At 39.9% G+C, this 16,207-nt stretch overlaps 2 protein-coding genes across 4 annotated transcripts in view; one reads left to right on the top strand and one right to left on the bottom strand.

Annotated features, from left to right (window-relative positions):
- Positions 1–8,454, top strand: part of LOC107688821 (transcription factor Maf-like) — an 80,252-nt gene extending 71,798 nt beyond the window's left edge. For both annotated transcript variants that reach the window (XR_001634272.1, XM_016486606.1), the window contains one exon: positions 8,153–8,454. The gene's annotated coding sequence lies outside the window, so the exon portion shown is untranslated. The remainder of the gene's footprint in view (positions 1–8,152) is intronic.
- An 80-nt stretch (positions 8,455–8,534) lies between these two features.
- The window catches only part of wwox (WW domain containing oxidoreductase), a 278,900-nt gene continuing 271,227 nt past the window's right edge, over positions 8,535–16,207 (bottom strand). For both annotated transcript variants that reach the window (XM_016486570.1, XM_016486594.1), the window contains one exon: positions 8,535–9,433. In XM_016486570.1, the coding sequence (XP_016342056.1) occupies positions 9,242–9,433 (192 nt within the window). In that variant the 3' untranslated portion in view covers positions 8,535–9,241. The remainder of the gene's footprint in view (positions 9,434–16,207) is intronic.

The following is a 16,207-nucleotide window of genomic DNA, read 5'->3' as shown; positions in this document are numbered from 1 at the left end:
AAAAAAAAAAAAAAAAAAAAAAATAAAAAAAAAAAGTTACAATTAGGAAGTATTCTTTTATGTTAATGTCCATAATGCAAAAATATACAGCTATAAAATAAGACATGTTATGCGTTTAGTTAGCGTCATGAATTTAGTTAAGCAGACTTAATGAATGTGTTAGGCAGCGATTACAGATTGCGCTTATTATAATTACAAAATAATGAGAACATTTGACAGTTCATCAAATATTATATTTTGATCAAATATGATCCACAGTTGACGTCGAATAAATAAATAAATACAGTTTGTCTAAAAAGCTCTGAAAGAAATCACATTCACTTGTCAGTCCAATCAATTCAGTTCAAGCTGATCACTTTCATAAAACATAGTTTCAAAGCAGCTTCACAGAAAATGCTTCTTTCAATGTTACAATCAAGCTACAATCAATTTCTGGAAAAAAAAATTAAAAAAAAACTTTTAAACTGAAGTCAAAGCCTAAAAATAATAAGAAGAATAAGAAGTAGGGATTTGAACTCTGGTCTGTTTACTTGCCAAACGCATTGTTAGAAGACAGAAAGAAATGCTATGTTGTTAAAGGGGTCATATGATGCAATTTCAAGTTTTCCTTTCTCTTTGGAGTGTTACAAGCTGTTCGTGAATATATAAGATCCCAAAAGTTGCAAAGACTAAAGTCTCAAATCCAAAGAGATATCGCACTGGATAGCTGGCCAATCAGAGCACACCTCGCTTTTCAGACCGATGAGCTTTGAAAAAATCGACGCTTTTCAGAAAGTCAGGGCATAGAGGAGAAACAATAATCTACAGTATGTGGAAAATAATGTGTTTTTTAACCTTGAACCACATAAACACATTTCATTACACCAAATGATGTTCTTTTTAGCAGCATCATATGACCCCTTTAAAAATCTTTTTTTTTTTTTTGTCTTATGTTTTTTGGATTATGTTGTTCCAACTGATGCCTCCTCAAAAACAGTCACATGATGGCCGTGACACTGGAGTGTGTTGAGCCAATGCTCCCGTTCACACTGTTCACTCTTGGTTGTTCTCAGGTGGGTGTGTGTGTGTGTGTGTGTGTGTGTGTGTGTGTGTGTGTGTAAGTGACCTTGGAGTGGCGGCAGTACTTAAACAGTGTGTCAACGAGGGTGTTGAAGCGTGTCTGTGCCGATTATGAATGTTTCATTACTGCCACCTCAGCCTTTAGCTGTGAGCTTTCCACTAAAGCACACTGACAAATCCTCTTTCTTCTTGCCTTTTTAGCTCCTCTCTCCCGCTCGCTCTATCTCTCCTCGATGTCCGTCTAGTTCCTTTCTCTGCACTCGCACGATTTCTGGTACTCTCCATTTTTCTTTCCGCAGTTTTTCCGCCACTCTCTCTCTGATGAATCTCCAGACAGCAGGGAATAATTGTACTTGGGGCCGAATGCTCGTTTTTCTTTTTGTTTGAAAGGCATGACAGGTACGACTTCTCCTCTGCTCTCTCCGCCCTCCCTTTCTCGCTTCCGCACAAAGAGCGAACAAAACAAGTCAAGGTTTACAAGGTCAACTCGTCTCGCGCTAAACAGAGCTTTTTCACCCACGGTATTTCGACTAAAACGTCAAGAGACAGCAGAGATAAATTTGGAAAAATGTCCCAGCTCAGGCGGTCGTACTTTACTCTGATTTCTGCCGTTTGAAATTCTCCTCTGAATGAATAAGAGAGCTTGTTATCTTATTGTCTTATAATAGCAGGCGAGCGTTAGTGCACTTCATCATGCACTGCCCTGTTGAGTGCGTAAAAGTATGTCACACTTTCACACATGCGCGCACACACACACACACACACACACACACACACACACACACACACACACACACATGAAGGGAAAAGAGGGGCACAGCAGATTAGTATCTCCTTTCTGGGGTGTGTTGAAACTCTCCCCGCATTTTGAAACGTTTCTTTGATGACAGAATCTACTTGTGCAAGACATTTGATATAAATTCAGCTAAGATCTCTCAAAGGCCTTGTTCAAAACTAGTTAAAGCTTCTATAATCAATCTAATCATTCATGTTACCAAAGTTTTGACCATTTTTAAATGCAGGCCATTAAGTACTAAATAGTTGTTTATTTATTTATTATTTTTAATAATTAAGATTACTGTAAGTAAATGAATAAATAAATAAGCTAAGATCTCTGAAAGGCCTTGTTCAAAACCTGTAATTAATCTAATCAAGATTCAAGATTTTTTATTTGTCTCACACATGGTTATATAGAGAATATATATGACCAGCAGTGAAATGTAAGTAATCGTTCATGTTACAGAAGTCTTTAAATGCAGGTAAATAGTTGGCTCTTTATTAATGAATGATTCACCCAAACATGAAAAGTTTTAATTCACTTACAATGATGGCATTACAAACCTAAAAAAAGGGTATCATCGTCTTCTGCACTGAAAAATAAATAAACAAATAAAAAAATGGAGTAAAAACAATTTTCACTCAGAAATTGGTGGTAAATTTCACAATTAATTATAAAGAACTAGCAAGTAACTCATTGAATTAACAGGAAATGTTGAAGTACGCAGACTGAAAATAGTACTTTCTTGTAAAGTATATTCCAATAACCTTTGTTTTATTTCCAACTTCGGAAATTTTAATAGAATTATAGATTTGTGTGAGGAAAAGATTGACATTTACTTCATTATATGCTGAAAAGCTACCCTTCATTGTGCTTTTTTTTTTTCATTTTTCGGGCTTGGGAGCTTCAGCATTCACTTTTATTGCATGTAAAAGAGCAGCGTGAACATTCTACAAAACGTCTCTTTTGAAATAAGTCACACTGGCTTGGAATGACATGAGGGTGAGTATGGTTCACTTTTGGAGCAAACTATTCTTGCTGGACTGAACATAGCAAGCTGTTTTCATTATTTTAAATCTCACCCACAAACTTAGCAAAAATAGATTTACTTACTAAACAGAATATAAATGCGTCTCCTATAAACAGCGTCATGGTGCGTACTACCTCTTAATAAATGTATTATCTAGTCATAAACTTCTCTCGCAGTCAGCTACTGGATTTCATAAAACTAACATTGACTTTATAACGGCTCTTAATAAATATTGACCTACATTTTAATCACATGCTAATCTCGAGCGCTGGAGAGGTGACAGTTTATGGATGGCCGTGGATCATAAATTTTCCAGGTCGCATCTCTCTATCGAGTGTATCTGTTCCTCCGAGAGCCATACGATTGATCATATTCATTAAAAATATCTACACACTTTGGCATTTCACAGCCCACTAAGCCTGTGCAAGTTTAAGAATAAGATGTAATTATTCTCCTACAGCCAATATTCATTTCAATGGAATAATAAACTACTTGGATTAAAAGATTATTGTGCTTGGTTGTTTTAAACAGGTTTAAAAAAAACACAACTAACAATAATATATTATCATAATCCTGTGTGTGTGTGTGTGTTTATATATATATATATATATATATATATATATATATATACTCTAAATATTTTTCATGTAATATTTTAATAAGAGAACAACATGTTGCCTTTATAATGCATCACTAATTACAGTATAAATGGGTCTGAATTGGGGTCTTCAGCATTAAAAAGTTTGAAAAGCCCTGCAATAGACAATTTTGTGGCATAAGCACATTGTGTGTAGTCAAAAGGTCTGTTCAATGCATTTCCCCCTTTGCTTCCTGTTCGTTTTGCATAAATAGGTTACTGAAATTGTTTCCAAAACACTAAAATCATATTCTTTTTATATTTTTAGCAGCATTAATTCTCCATATTCACCAATAAGTGCTTCTCTAGCCAGCTGTCTCAAAGCTCTCCTGCGCTATTAAAATCGTGTTTCACCGCAACCCAGGCGGTTCCAGAAACCTGCATCCATGCCACCGCTGAGCATTGTTTAAAGCCATGGGGTATTGTGGAATAGAATGAGGTCGACCAATCTTTTCAAAACTAATTATAATGTTTAAAAACCTAAACACCAGAAGCAATATTGGGCCAATAAAACGGAATTAAAAGCTCATTTCTGCGGGGTAATTGCACCACGCAGTGCTGATATTAAACACCTGGCATGTGGTACAGCTCTCCAGCCTGTCTGCGCTTTTCACAGATGTGCCGCCCATCCTGGAGCAGGACCGGACGTGTCAGAATGGTCAGAATCGAAGTGAACAGGTCAGAGAAGAGGCATGCAGTCGCAGACTATCAGCTGCAATGATGGCTTTGTTACAGGACATGATGTCATACTGCCTCTCTTCCCCTATTTAAACAGGCAGAGGGAACGGGAGAGTGATACAGATTGGGTGTGTCGTTGTAAATGGGGGTAGATTAAGCGGATATATTGTGAGTGTTCAGGGAAAGGCTTTTGGTTACAGCCAGGGCTGTACATACAGGAAGTGATGCAGACATATACTGGGGGTCAATGGGAGATCCGTTTACCTCTGAAAGTCACCTTTTGTCTTGCATCACTACACTGGCCTGCCCTGGACAAGACCGTATAATGCTTATCAGCATATCGGTAACTCTGAAGTTCTTTACATTACGGTTTACCTCGGAAATTTGTGTTGTTGCTGCATAGATGGTATGTACCACAACTAGACAGTTATTTCAAGTTAGTCACAGAGAGGAGACAAAAAATAAATAAATAAAACCCAAAGCTTGATGGAAAAGAAAAAAAAGAATGTCCAAAAAATAGTAGTACTATGGTAAATGTAGAAAAAAGCTGTATGTCATGGTACATATCCAAATGAAATCACTATGTTGGCATGTTTAAAAATACTTTTTTGGTAGTTGTATGTATGTTACTGTGAAATATGATTCAAGCTAGATTGAGTGCACTGAGGTGAGTTAGTGTGTATAATTAGTTTGTTTCCAGGATCAAGACCTGCCTTTGAAAAATGGTGCACTTGCCCGGTGTGCTGAAAGAAAAAAAAAACATTGATTAACTATCAAATGATTCAAATACAATGATCAATAAGGCTCTGTTGAAGAAACGAGAAAAACATCCACTCATGAATCTTCCAGTGCTTCAGACACAAAGGCCTTCTTGGCAGAACATGCATGGTTATAGAAGCAGTTGAGATCATTTTTGCAGGTTTTCACACAGTGTCTCTAGGATTTGGGAAAAGAAAGCTTGGATTAAACAAGTGTTTTACTTTAAAGGGGTCTTCTTGATCCCTGACTTGTAGGATAAGATCTTTTTGGGATTGACCTCTACTTACCTGTCCATCTTAGCCTGACTATCTTTTTAGATACTGCTGACCTGAGCTGAACACACTCAATCAAACTCTTATCAAAGGATGCCTATTCTCTAGACTCCCAAACAATGACTAGTTTCCAAATAGCTTAGCCCTGTAGTCTAGTTGCATATTTGGCAAATAAACTCTTGTGAATCTGAATAACAACTAGTATTTCATTGGGGCCAAACTTGGCACAACTCTGGAGGCAAAGCTCTTGTTTTTATTATATGTGAATCTACGCCTTGAGGAGAACAATATCACCAGCGTCTGCCTAGACCCAGCTGAGCATTTGCTCCTCCTGCTGGGGAGGCAGAAAAGGGTCATAAAACCCAAATGATGGCCACCCAGTCTTCCCCAAAGGTAGAGCGGCTTGAGCAGAGGATGCAAGCCAACATGGAGCCAACAGTTTTCCAGAAGACCCTGCGGCAGAAAGCTCAGATGCCCTGTCACCTGTGGCGCAAACCTGCAAGATCGAGCGGTCTTTGCAATGTGGTCTTTGAAGCACACTGTCACATCATTTAGTGCATGTTATTATTGAGTTTTGTTTGTTCTGGGTGCATTTAAGACGCATTTAGAAATCTCGTGTGTCCTTTTTATTGGTCAGGCGATTGTCAATCTTGGCCAAGTGTTTAAGGGTGGCTCTATGTGGCTGCAGTGAAGAGTTGAGATTCTCCCATAACTTGCTATTGTAACCTCGATAGATCATAGATAGCCGAGAGGTTGGTAGGAGATGGAAATCAATGCAAAGATGTAGCGCAGATCTGCTCCTCCTAGTAGATCTGCGCACAGATGCTCTGATCAGATTCTTCGTTACGGTAGGGATAAGCTGGCACCTTTATCTGTTTGAAATGTGCTTCAATGCAAGCCAACTGAGGCACTAAACATAATATCAGACATTGGGGATGTGTCCTACAAGAATCCCTCTAGTTCCAGTGCCCCCTGGATAAGACCTTGTGGAGTGGTACCCTTGTTGAGACTCTGCGCAACTGGAAGCTTTCCTATCTATGTTCAGCCATTTGCAAACAATGTGTACAGTATGTGACACCTGGCTGGCCCAGAAACACTACATCTGTGTTCCCACTTTATCTCCCGTTATCTAGGATCAGGGCGGTCCCACCGGTTCCCACACATACACAAATGGTTTAGTGCCACTTCAAGTTTACATGCCTCACATCATTAGCTATCCTCCCTCAATCTCAGACAAATAACAACCAGTCTCTCCTCTTCCTCCCCCGCCCCTCCCCAACTCTCTTTCTCTCCCTCCATCAGGGGCCCATTCATTACATGGTGACACTTTTACTGCCTCTAGCTCTCCCAGACCTCTCTACCTCTCTGGAGAGAACAGATAGAACAAGAAAGAGAGCGCAAACAGGGAAGAGACTGAGTGAAACCAGAAATAGAGTGCCGCCCAACCTCCAATCCCACACACGCTCAACTCGAAAATATAGAAGGAAGAGCTTGTTTGTTTATGAGTGCCATAGTTTCAGACAACCTCTTTTCCCTTGGATTTACAAGGAATACTGGGAACACCTTGTCCATCTTCAAGTATCGTACCCCAATCCATGTGTGCAATTTTTGCATTGCATCATGGTCTCCTTATACAGTGTGTGTGTGTGTGGGAGCAAACACAGATAGGCCACCTGCTCTGAGATTGGTACGGCATCTACATGTACATTATGCAACCCTGTTTGTGCAGGAGAGTATGTACTCTGAGCATTACACAACCAGTTCTTCAAATCACATGCTGGGTTGCACATTTCTCACATGTTGGGAACAGATCAAGCTTATATTTTGTACAGCTTTAGCCTGTTTCATTTGTGACACACTAAACCCAATCTGTATTGCATTTGTGTTGAAATGCTGTTTCTGATTTTCTGGTGTGGAAATGTGCTAGAGTTGCTTTTATCCTTGTCTCTTGGTCCAGGTTATTGATTCCATTGGCCGCACAAGCGTGAAAGGCTCTTTTATGATTGGTTTCTTGATGTGTCAATTACTCTGTTGGAGCGAGTAATGCATGTGACAGGCAGTTTGTTTATGGAGTTGTTCCGGGTCATGGTCAAAGCCTTGCTAAACACACAGGTGAGGAAGGGTTCAGCTCATGTCACTCCTGGGGAACTCGCTCACCCCTGACGCACAAGGAGACTTTCTTTGTTTAAATCTCAAGAGAAGTCCTTTGAACTGGGCCTCGAATTTAAAAGACTCTTGCTATTTTAGTTATCACAATGTGTACGTTTCTTCATCACTTATAATAATAAATGTAAGTAGTGTGTAAAAAACATTTTGTACTGTATGCTGAGCATGTATCATTTATTAGTAGTGATGTCTATGAACACATTTTTTAGCCAGTTATTTTTAATGATTTTATTGAATAAATTCTCAATGCATGTGCAACTCACTTAACTTTTAAGATAGTAGCTGTGAGGTCAGTTTGACGGCATAACTCAATATTTGACGCAGTCAATCTAATGTGATTTTTAACTATATTTATTAGATACAAAAAAGTAGTAGTAAAATGTCACATAGGGACTTTTTTAAAAATTCATGAATAGATTTATTAATGAATAAAATTAAGAATAGATTAATCTTTTTTTTTTTTTACTTGAATCGTCTTATAATCGTCAATAAATGAATTTCTCAGCGCTATTGGCTAGCACTAGTTTTAGGGCCTAGAAACAACTTAAGATGTGATGCAGACTAATTAATCTTTGTGTGTGCGTGTGATATCTGTTGGGATGTTTTGATTGACTGAAATTGTTTCATTGAAACAATTAATATGAATTAGAGTCTGTACGTTAGAGGTGTTAGATTGAAGGCAGGAAAAAAATGCTAATCTCACCAGCAATATACAATGATTGTTAAATCATGTTTAACTTTTTCAATGAATCTCTTTTTCTCTTTCTTTACAGACAGTGTAACACTGGAATGATTCTGGCTTAGGGTGACCTATGGCTCCAAGACTGCCACAAAGCACAACCTCTCCAAAATCCACCCCTGATGAAGACAACGATGAGGAGGATGATGGAGGATTAAGAGAAATTAGAAACCCTTTATCGACCTGAGTGCCATTCCTCAGCCTTACCCACAATCCCCTTCTACTGACTCTACCCTGATTTTACAGTCAGATGTCTCGCCAACAATGAAAAACTAATTTAGAAACATCCTTGCATGTTTGATGATGCAATCCGGACAATAAAAGGAATTCAAAATGGAACTTCCACCAGATATTTCCAGACCACATGGACTCAAACTCTTTCTGTCTCTGTGCCACTGACGGCCCTCCGGTTCTCGTACCAGATGCTGTTTTATTGTACTTCACATTAGCCCAGCATTTTAGAAAAGGTGGTTGGGAGGCTCTAGCCAGATGGGGTAAAGAAAGACAACAGCATTCAAATTCTTTCCGAACAGCATCTTGTGTATATTGTGTACAGGATATGAATACAGGCTTATTCTTAGCAATGTGAAGACACCATGTTTGTAAATAGTTCACAAATTGTACATTTCCTGCATTATGTCTTTATAGGGTACGCCATTACAACATTTATTCAACATTTTTATCTGTACAGACGTAAAGGTTGACATTGGTCTCCAAACAGATGAGTATTTGTATTCCGTAAACATCCATTTAAACCATATAGACCCCCTCTAAAGACAACTCAAATGTTATTGCTTGTTAAGGAGACATTTACAGAGTGATCTAAACCCTAATGCAGGATTGAGTGACTACGCCTTTGAGAACAAGAGAAACACAATTGAATTGAATCTCTCGCTGTCTCTCTGCATCTCTTTATCTGCTGCAGAAGTCCCAGTCCGTGTGGTTCTAGTTCCCGATTCCCAGATAACTTCCAAGCTTGATTGCCAATGTCCTTGTACAGTTTAGAATTGCATCTTCTCATCTTTTTTGCCCCTTTAAACAATGATTATCTTATGCCTGAATCCTCCATGTAGCTGTGCCGTTCATGTAGGTGACCCTACGGGGATCACAGGGCCAGGAGGGGTCAGAGCACCTGAGGGGGGGTGGATCTCTCCTGGATGAGCCTCTCGCTGAGTTCCCACAGGTTGACGGCTGCCGTGGGGTCCTGGGCCTGCGGAGAGGGCAAGCAACGGAAGCAGTTGTTGAAGTACATCCCTCCGATACCCTCCAGCTCTGGAGCCACGGCGCAGTAGACTGTAGTGGCCGCTCCCTGTTGCTGTGGAAACAAAAATGAAAATATCAGAATAAACTGAAGCAATGTGAGCAAAAATAAATACTGTTGGTCTTGTATGGAGCCTGAAGAACTGGGTGACCCTCTTCAAAGGGTCGGGGCAATACCAAAGACACCTCTAACCATCCGAGACTTGCTTTTTCTCCCCTAAAACTGATCATGAGATGGGGGAAGTGATTCACAGCCTGTCAAAAGACACCATGGGACAGACTGTGAACCTGTTCAAATGGAGTTCCTGTTGTACTTGTACATCGGACATATGGCCGTCAACAATCTGCATGCTTTCATATAGGTACCTGCCAAATACTAGTCTAGGAACCACCGAGATGAGCTGGTTTATAGTGGAAGTGTTCAATTCTGGCAAGTTCTATAAAAGCTTTTAAGGTGGACTCAAACCTCATGATGTCTGAATGCTGTATCCTCTCTAGGGTTCAACGGTTAGTAGAAAAACCAACCGACTACAATAGCAATGACGTTATCTGCTCTATAAGTAGGAAAAACAGGATAAAATATCTCAGAAACTGGAACTGAGAAGTGCTCAATTGGCAGGTTTATTGTATATCTCTTGTACGCCTGCCAAGAATCACAGACAATGATCAACACACACACAAAAACAGTATAGTTGTAGATACTGTACATAGCAGAGAAGACGTGCTTTGGGGAAGTCTTGCAAAGACTGTGGGGCAGCCTGCCAAAACTGTCCATTCATCTCATGTCAAAGGGATTTCTGGATGTCACCCAGTCAATGGGGACTTTCTGTCATTGCTGGAGAAGGCGTCTACACTTACACACACAAACACAAATTTAAATCCTAAAAAAGGGATCCAGCACAAAGCTATCCAATGGAAGGGTACTAAAGACAGTTTGGAGACGTATACCGCAAATCCCAGTATACTCTGTAATGCATGCATAAATGGTCAGGCCCCATGTAAAGCTCTAAAGGGCCGTTCACACTGACAGCGATTTGAAGCAGCCAAGCAACTGGAAGTCAGTCGTTTTCAATGAGAGTGGTCGATTTGAGGAGACAAGGCCGACAAAGACCATTGGCGAGTTCAAATTAGGTGACCACCAATGGGAATGCAGATACACAATCCCCCATCTAATACAGATAGACACTGCAGTTGCTAATAGGACTTTGGCAAACTCCAGCGACTTAATCGTTTTCAGTGTGAACCCCTTTTAAGACAGGAAGCAATTACTGGAATTACTTTTTTTAAGATGTAAAAGTGAAGGTCAAGTTGTAACCCTAACCCAAACTAGCAGCTACAAGTGAAATTGCGGAAAACAGTCCTCCATTCTTTCACTGTTCGAAAAATAGTTAGTCTTCAATGTCACACCATTGGTTGAGTCAAAAGTTGAGATGCTGGCCCCCTCAAACAAACATTTGAGAGAAAAATATATATTACACCCTTCAGCTTCAACATCTGTCATATAATTGGTTTAAGATCATAGTGGTATCATAGTGTTCAGCCAAGGTTCAAAGGTCAGCCTAGCAATTCCACCCTCACCCCCTCACGTTAACGAAGTACTCATGAAATATCAAAACGACTCATTTGGGTCCGATTCGCAACATGTACGCCCCCAGTCATGCCTCTTTTGTGTTTATTTTGTTCATGCCCTCGGGTTTGATAGTTTACACAAAAACAAATGACTCTTCACGTCTTACAGATGCTCTGCACTTTTCCGCATGGCTGATCAGCGGCTAATTGTCGGGGATGGTTGACTATCCTGGGGTTTTAACTGTCTTGGGGAAAGATTCAGGGGAAAAGAAAAACATGTCAGACAGAATTAGAGTTGACGTGCAGTTCAAATGTTTCCAGACTCGTCTTTTATGTCCCTCCTCTCACCGAAGAAACCGTCCTGTGCTACTTCACACGCAACTCCTGCAGGAAGTTAACTTCTGTGAGATGCACATGAAATAGATGGCCGCTTTATCTTCAAATAGTGCAGGAGCGTCTCCGATCTGAAAAAAGTGCAGGGCAACGTTAAGGAGATCGTCTGGCAGACGTTTACAGGGACGTGCACCGACAGCCAACTCTTTAAACAGATGCAAATACACACGCGTCGCAACAGTACAAAGACTTTGGCTCATTTAAGGAGCCAAATCAACAGCTGTAGCTCAAGCTGGCAAAGACTGTGACAGAACGCTTGTTAGATACACACACACACACACACACACACACACAAACTCGCAGGAAGAAAGCAAAGGCTGTAGTCAGAAATTCAGCGAGCGAACTTCTCGCACTCATCCCCATTTAACTCCAGTTTGTGTGTTTTTCTGTATCTGCGTGTGTCGGACCGAGCGTCTTTTGAAGTACACAGATGCTGCATGTTGCTTTGGTTAGCATGGCAATAAACATGACATCAAAAGGATGGATCTTTCTGGAGTCTTACCTGCTTTTGCAGTGATAAGTTAATACATATTTGAAGCTGGGAATATGAAAGGATGGAAAATGTCAGTCAACCCCTCTAGCGAACCCAACACAGTGAGTCAATATTCAAAGATGCACTTTATGGATTCACTGCTTTTGTAATTACATTTAATGTTGTCATATGCACCAAAAAAAAGTGTTACCATTATTTCCCTGGTTATTAAGGTGAGGTTCTAATAGGAAAATCCGCTAGACTGAGCAAATTGCCCAAAATGCCTCTTGGCTTTCGATTAGCTCATTAGGACTAACAAATGTGCTCTGAAATCCAAACCCAGAATAAAGGTTTAGAAACCATATAAATGGTCTGCAAGTATTGATTTTCATAATGTCCCAATATTTTATACCTTTATGGTCACGTATGTGTTTTAAGCATGTATGCTAACGCTAGACTCCACATTTTTATTTAAAACAGCCTGAGGTAGTTCAACTGATCTTGTATCCTGACCAGGCTGGTGTTTAACTGATTGGCCATCTGTTCTCCTGGCCTGACCAGCTGAGAAGTACCCAAAACCAGCAAATCAGATCAGTCTGACCACTGAAAACCAGTTTGGTATCTAACAAACAACCATCAAAACGCATTTTTCAGCAGATACCTATTCATGTGTCCTTCTTGTCACCTCACCTTGATTAGAATACAGTGCCCACCAGCTCAAAGTTAATGCTAATACACTCACGAGCGCACATGCTCCATTCCAGCCGCCACTTGGCGCTGCTAATGCCTTCTGTAATGACGCACTGTGAAGACTAGCGTGACTGAGATTACCAGCGCTAATGGATGTAGAGTGTGATTTCAGCGCTGGCTAGCGTGCTGCTGTCCCTTAGCCAAACAATGGGTTGAAATGAATCCGAACCCTCTTCCAAATGCGCTTTAGCCCATTTCCAAAGCCTGCCTAGACTTCCTGGCGGATGTGAGATGCAGGGAGAACACATGGTTAAATCCCAGCAGCCCCATATTAGAGCTGCGCCAACTGAATGGGGCTAACGCAGAACTAGCAGTTAGCTTAGGCTACTTTATTACAGTAATCGCCATCTGAATTACAGCTTAACTGTAACTTAAATTACAGATATGCTTGCCATACAGTCGGCTCGATTGTTCAGTTGGGGTTTAGTACATGTGCTTTATTAGAACTTTGAACGTTGAATACATTCCCATCAAGCTTTCTCAGATGCATCCTCACTAAATATAGATCTGCGATTGATCCATTGAGGCTCTAGACTGGAACACCATTTCCTTTATCCGTTAGCAGTGGGACAATAATAGCGATTCTAACCATGAGCCTCCTGCATTGGTGTATTTAGCTGAGGGAGATGGTGAGATTGGATTGTCAGACTGAATAAGAGAACATGGATCTTATTGCCGTTATGCTGAACCTCCTGGCACTCGACCCTGATGGCCCTTTTGGGCCGATAAGCTTTATGATAAAACGCATTAACATGCTGGACCAGGTACTGCTCGCATTTATCAAGAGCTCAGCTCAGAAAACAGAGATAGCGATAGAGCTACAGATCAGTTAAAGCAGTGGTTCTCAACTGGTTTTGCTTCAGGACCCAAGATTTATCACTGGACATTAAGTGACGTCCCAACACACGACTACAACTGTCTGTCGTACAAGTCTTTAATGTTGCATTGCTTTATTCATGGTTTCTCAAAGATGAGGGTGAGGTGTGTTGTTATCTGCCTAATTTTGCTAGTTTTTACCATGTGAATCACAAATGTGATTGGACAAACGTCCTTTGATGCCAACAATGAAAGACATGGGAAGCTTTTTCTCCAAGCACTTGATAAGTATTTACTTTGCTGCGCTAACCATGTGCAATTATATGGTTAGAATTTAGCATAGTTTTTCATTGCTGTCCGCAATTTGAACAAAATCGGGTCGTGAGCCAGTTGAGGAACCATAAATACTGAAGTATTCAAACTTCTAAAAAAAAAAAAAAAAACCGCAAACCGCCAAAACCGTTTGATCATTTTTACAGCAATACTAACAACCAAACCAAAGCAAATGAAAGAAAGAGCAACACTTAAACACGTACGTCCTCTTTCAAAAATAATAAAGGCCGAAAATGGACATAAGATTCTTCCATTCACTCCGAAGTCCTGCAATAAGTCTATTTGTCACTTTTACGTGCGTAAATAACTAATGTCTTCCTGTATCAAATGCAATTTTCAATATAAAACCTCATGCATACAGATCCAAATAAGTTGTTTTGTTTAGCAATAAATAATTGAGATGATAACGCCATGTCCTAACCAGGCGGAATACGATAAAGCAACATGCATGGTTTCTACTTCTGCGATTTTGTACTGGGTAGTCCCGCCCATCGTGAAATCTCATTGGTCCAAAATCCTGCTCCGCATAATTGTATATTTACCATCAAATATGCTCGTAGTGTCTGGTTAGGTTGTAGTAAAAGCGTGCTTCTTTTGATTTCGCGTTATACGAGGTTTAATATTTCCAGAAAGGAAATGACCTACAATTTCTCACCTTTTATTTGTTAAACCCAGGAATGGCGCCCCCATCATGCACACCTGGTAAAATCTGCCTGTATCTAGTGTACAAATTGTGATTTAATTCCTCTTTTACCATCAGTATTAAAGTCCTGTGCTGGCTGAGAATTCATAGTTGGCAGACATTTTTTTGCTGTTAACTAGTACCTCAGTTTCCCGGTAGTGCTGGTGTCGCTCTACAGCGTGAACGGACGTGATCCTTTTTCCATGTAGTTTCTCCAACACACTCACAATGTTGAGTATCTGTCATATAGAGCATCACGTTATAATCAGCAGAGAAAATCACTTGAAAATGCAAGTGATGACCTTACTGAGTAAGAGTAATATCCCTTTGTTTCTAGAAAGGTAGTGTTGAATTTTCTGTCATTGCTGCATGTAAAAGGTTAAGAAAAATGGTGTATATTTTCCCGTCATCGGTCTCATGTTGTCGTGACAGATCTGTCCACCTCCGCTGTCAGTTCTTCGGTGTTGTACATACATCTGTAAATATCGAACAGCTATGCATGCTGACACTCTAGCAATTGTTTCAGGTACTTTTATAATCAAAAACGCATATGGCATGTGCTAAAAAAGAATAACTGAATTGAGAAAAAGGAACATAATAAAACGATTGGTCAAATAGACATGATCTCAAGAACAGATTAGTGATTTTTATTTTATTTTACCTTGTTTTTGGTATAAGCAATTATATCTATGGCTGTCATTCCACAGTGTTTTTTTCCCATATTCCTTGTTATCCTTCAGACATTTTTGTAAGAGGGTTGAGGCAAACACAATATCCGCATGATATTGGGGAGGGAGGATGATCAATGTTAATTGTCTGGATTTTGAACCATGGCCCTACATTTCAAAACCAAACTTCATATACTCACAGAACATAAATAACAAATAATTATGTGTATTTTATTGGTCTGTTTTTGTCTGTTACAAAGTGTGTCCTGGTTTCCTGACTGTAACAACCAAACAAAAGGCAAATATCTTTTATTTTAGCCCTTTTTTCAGTACATATCATGTATCTTGCTCTATTTTATTTTATGGCCATGCAGTGACTGACTTCAGCGAATCCCAAGAGTATTGTGGTTAGTTTTGCCTCAGCCCTATGCAATGACCTGTACATTTATAACCAACCCAGAGACTATTCTATGAAGGAGATTATGGATCCAATGGAGGAAGAGGGACTGTTTTTTAGGAATGTTATTTTCAATTCATGACAACCATGATAGTTGGAGGTGTCTGATTTTTAATCTGTGCTAAAGATATTTTAAATTTAATAAATAATCATTGTAACAAGATGTTCAGTGGTTTGGTTCTTTGCCGTGACGTTTTCTTTTATTCGGATGGTTTAGCGATATTAGGGCTGAAAGTGAATCAGTGCATGTACGTCAGCTCTGGGTCAACTCTCTTGTTGAGTCACCTCATCAATGTGCCATGTAATTATTTCCCATGTTACCCACAGTTCAGCAGTCTAAAATTGACAATAGACGTACAACAATCACTTGGACATCTGCCAGTGATGAGCAATTTCCCCCAAAACCTCTCTGAAAGTTTTACTGAATTGCTGTACCATATCTTGCACTTTCCATAAATAGGGTACTGACTACTTTCTTTTAGAACAAAGGTACAATAGAGTGGGAGAACTATGACGTCAGAACCCGGAAGTGTAATTCGCCGCAGGATCCTTTGAGATTTTCCTATGGGGTTTTATAATGGGGGTTTTAACCTTCATGAGTAAAAGAAGGCCTGTGGTAAATATAACGTGACGATGATTTGGCGTTTTGCTCTACAATGTAAACTGCACACACTCACAGCCCAAACGTT

This window comes from Sinocyclocheilus anshuiensis, unplaced genomic scaffold (genome assembly GCF_001515605.1).
Source record: "Sinocyclocheilus anshuiensis isolate Anshui unplaced genomic scaffold, SAMN03320099.WGS_v1.1 scaffold669, whole genome shotgun sequence".
NCBI lineage: Eukaryota > Metazoa > Chordata > Actinopteri > Cypriniformes > Cyprinidae > Sinocyclocheilus > Sinocyclocheilus anshuiensis.
The sequence above is the reverse complement of the archived record's forward strand: the minus strand, read 5'-3'. Positions and strand labels throughout refer to the sequence as shown.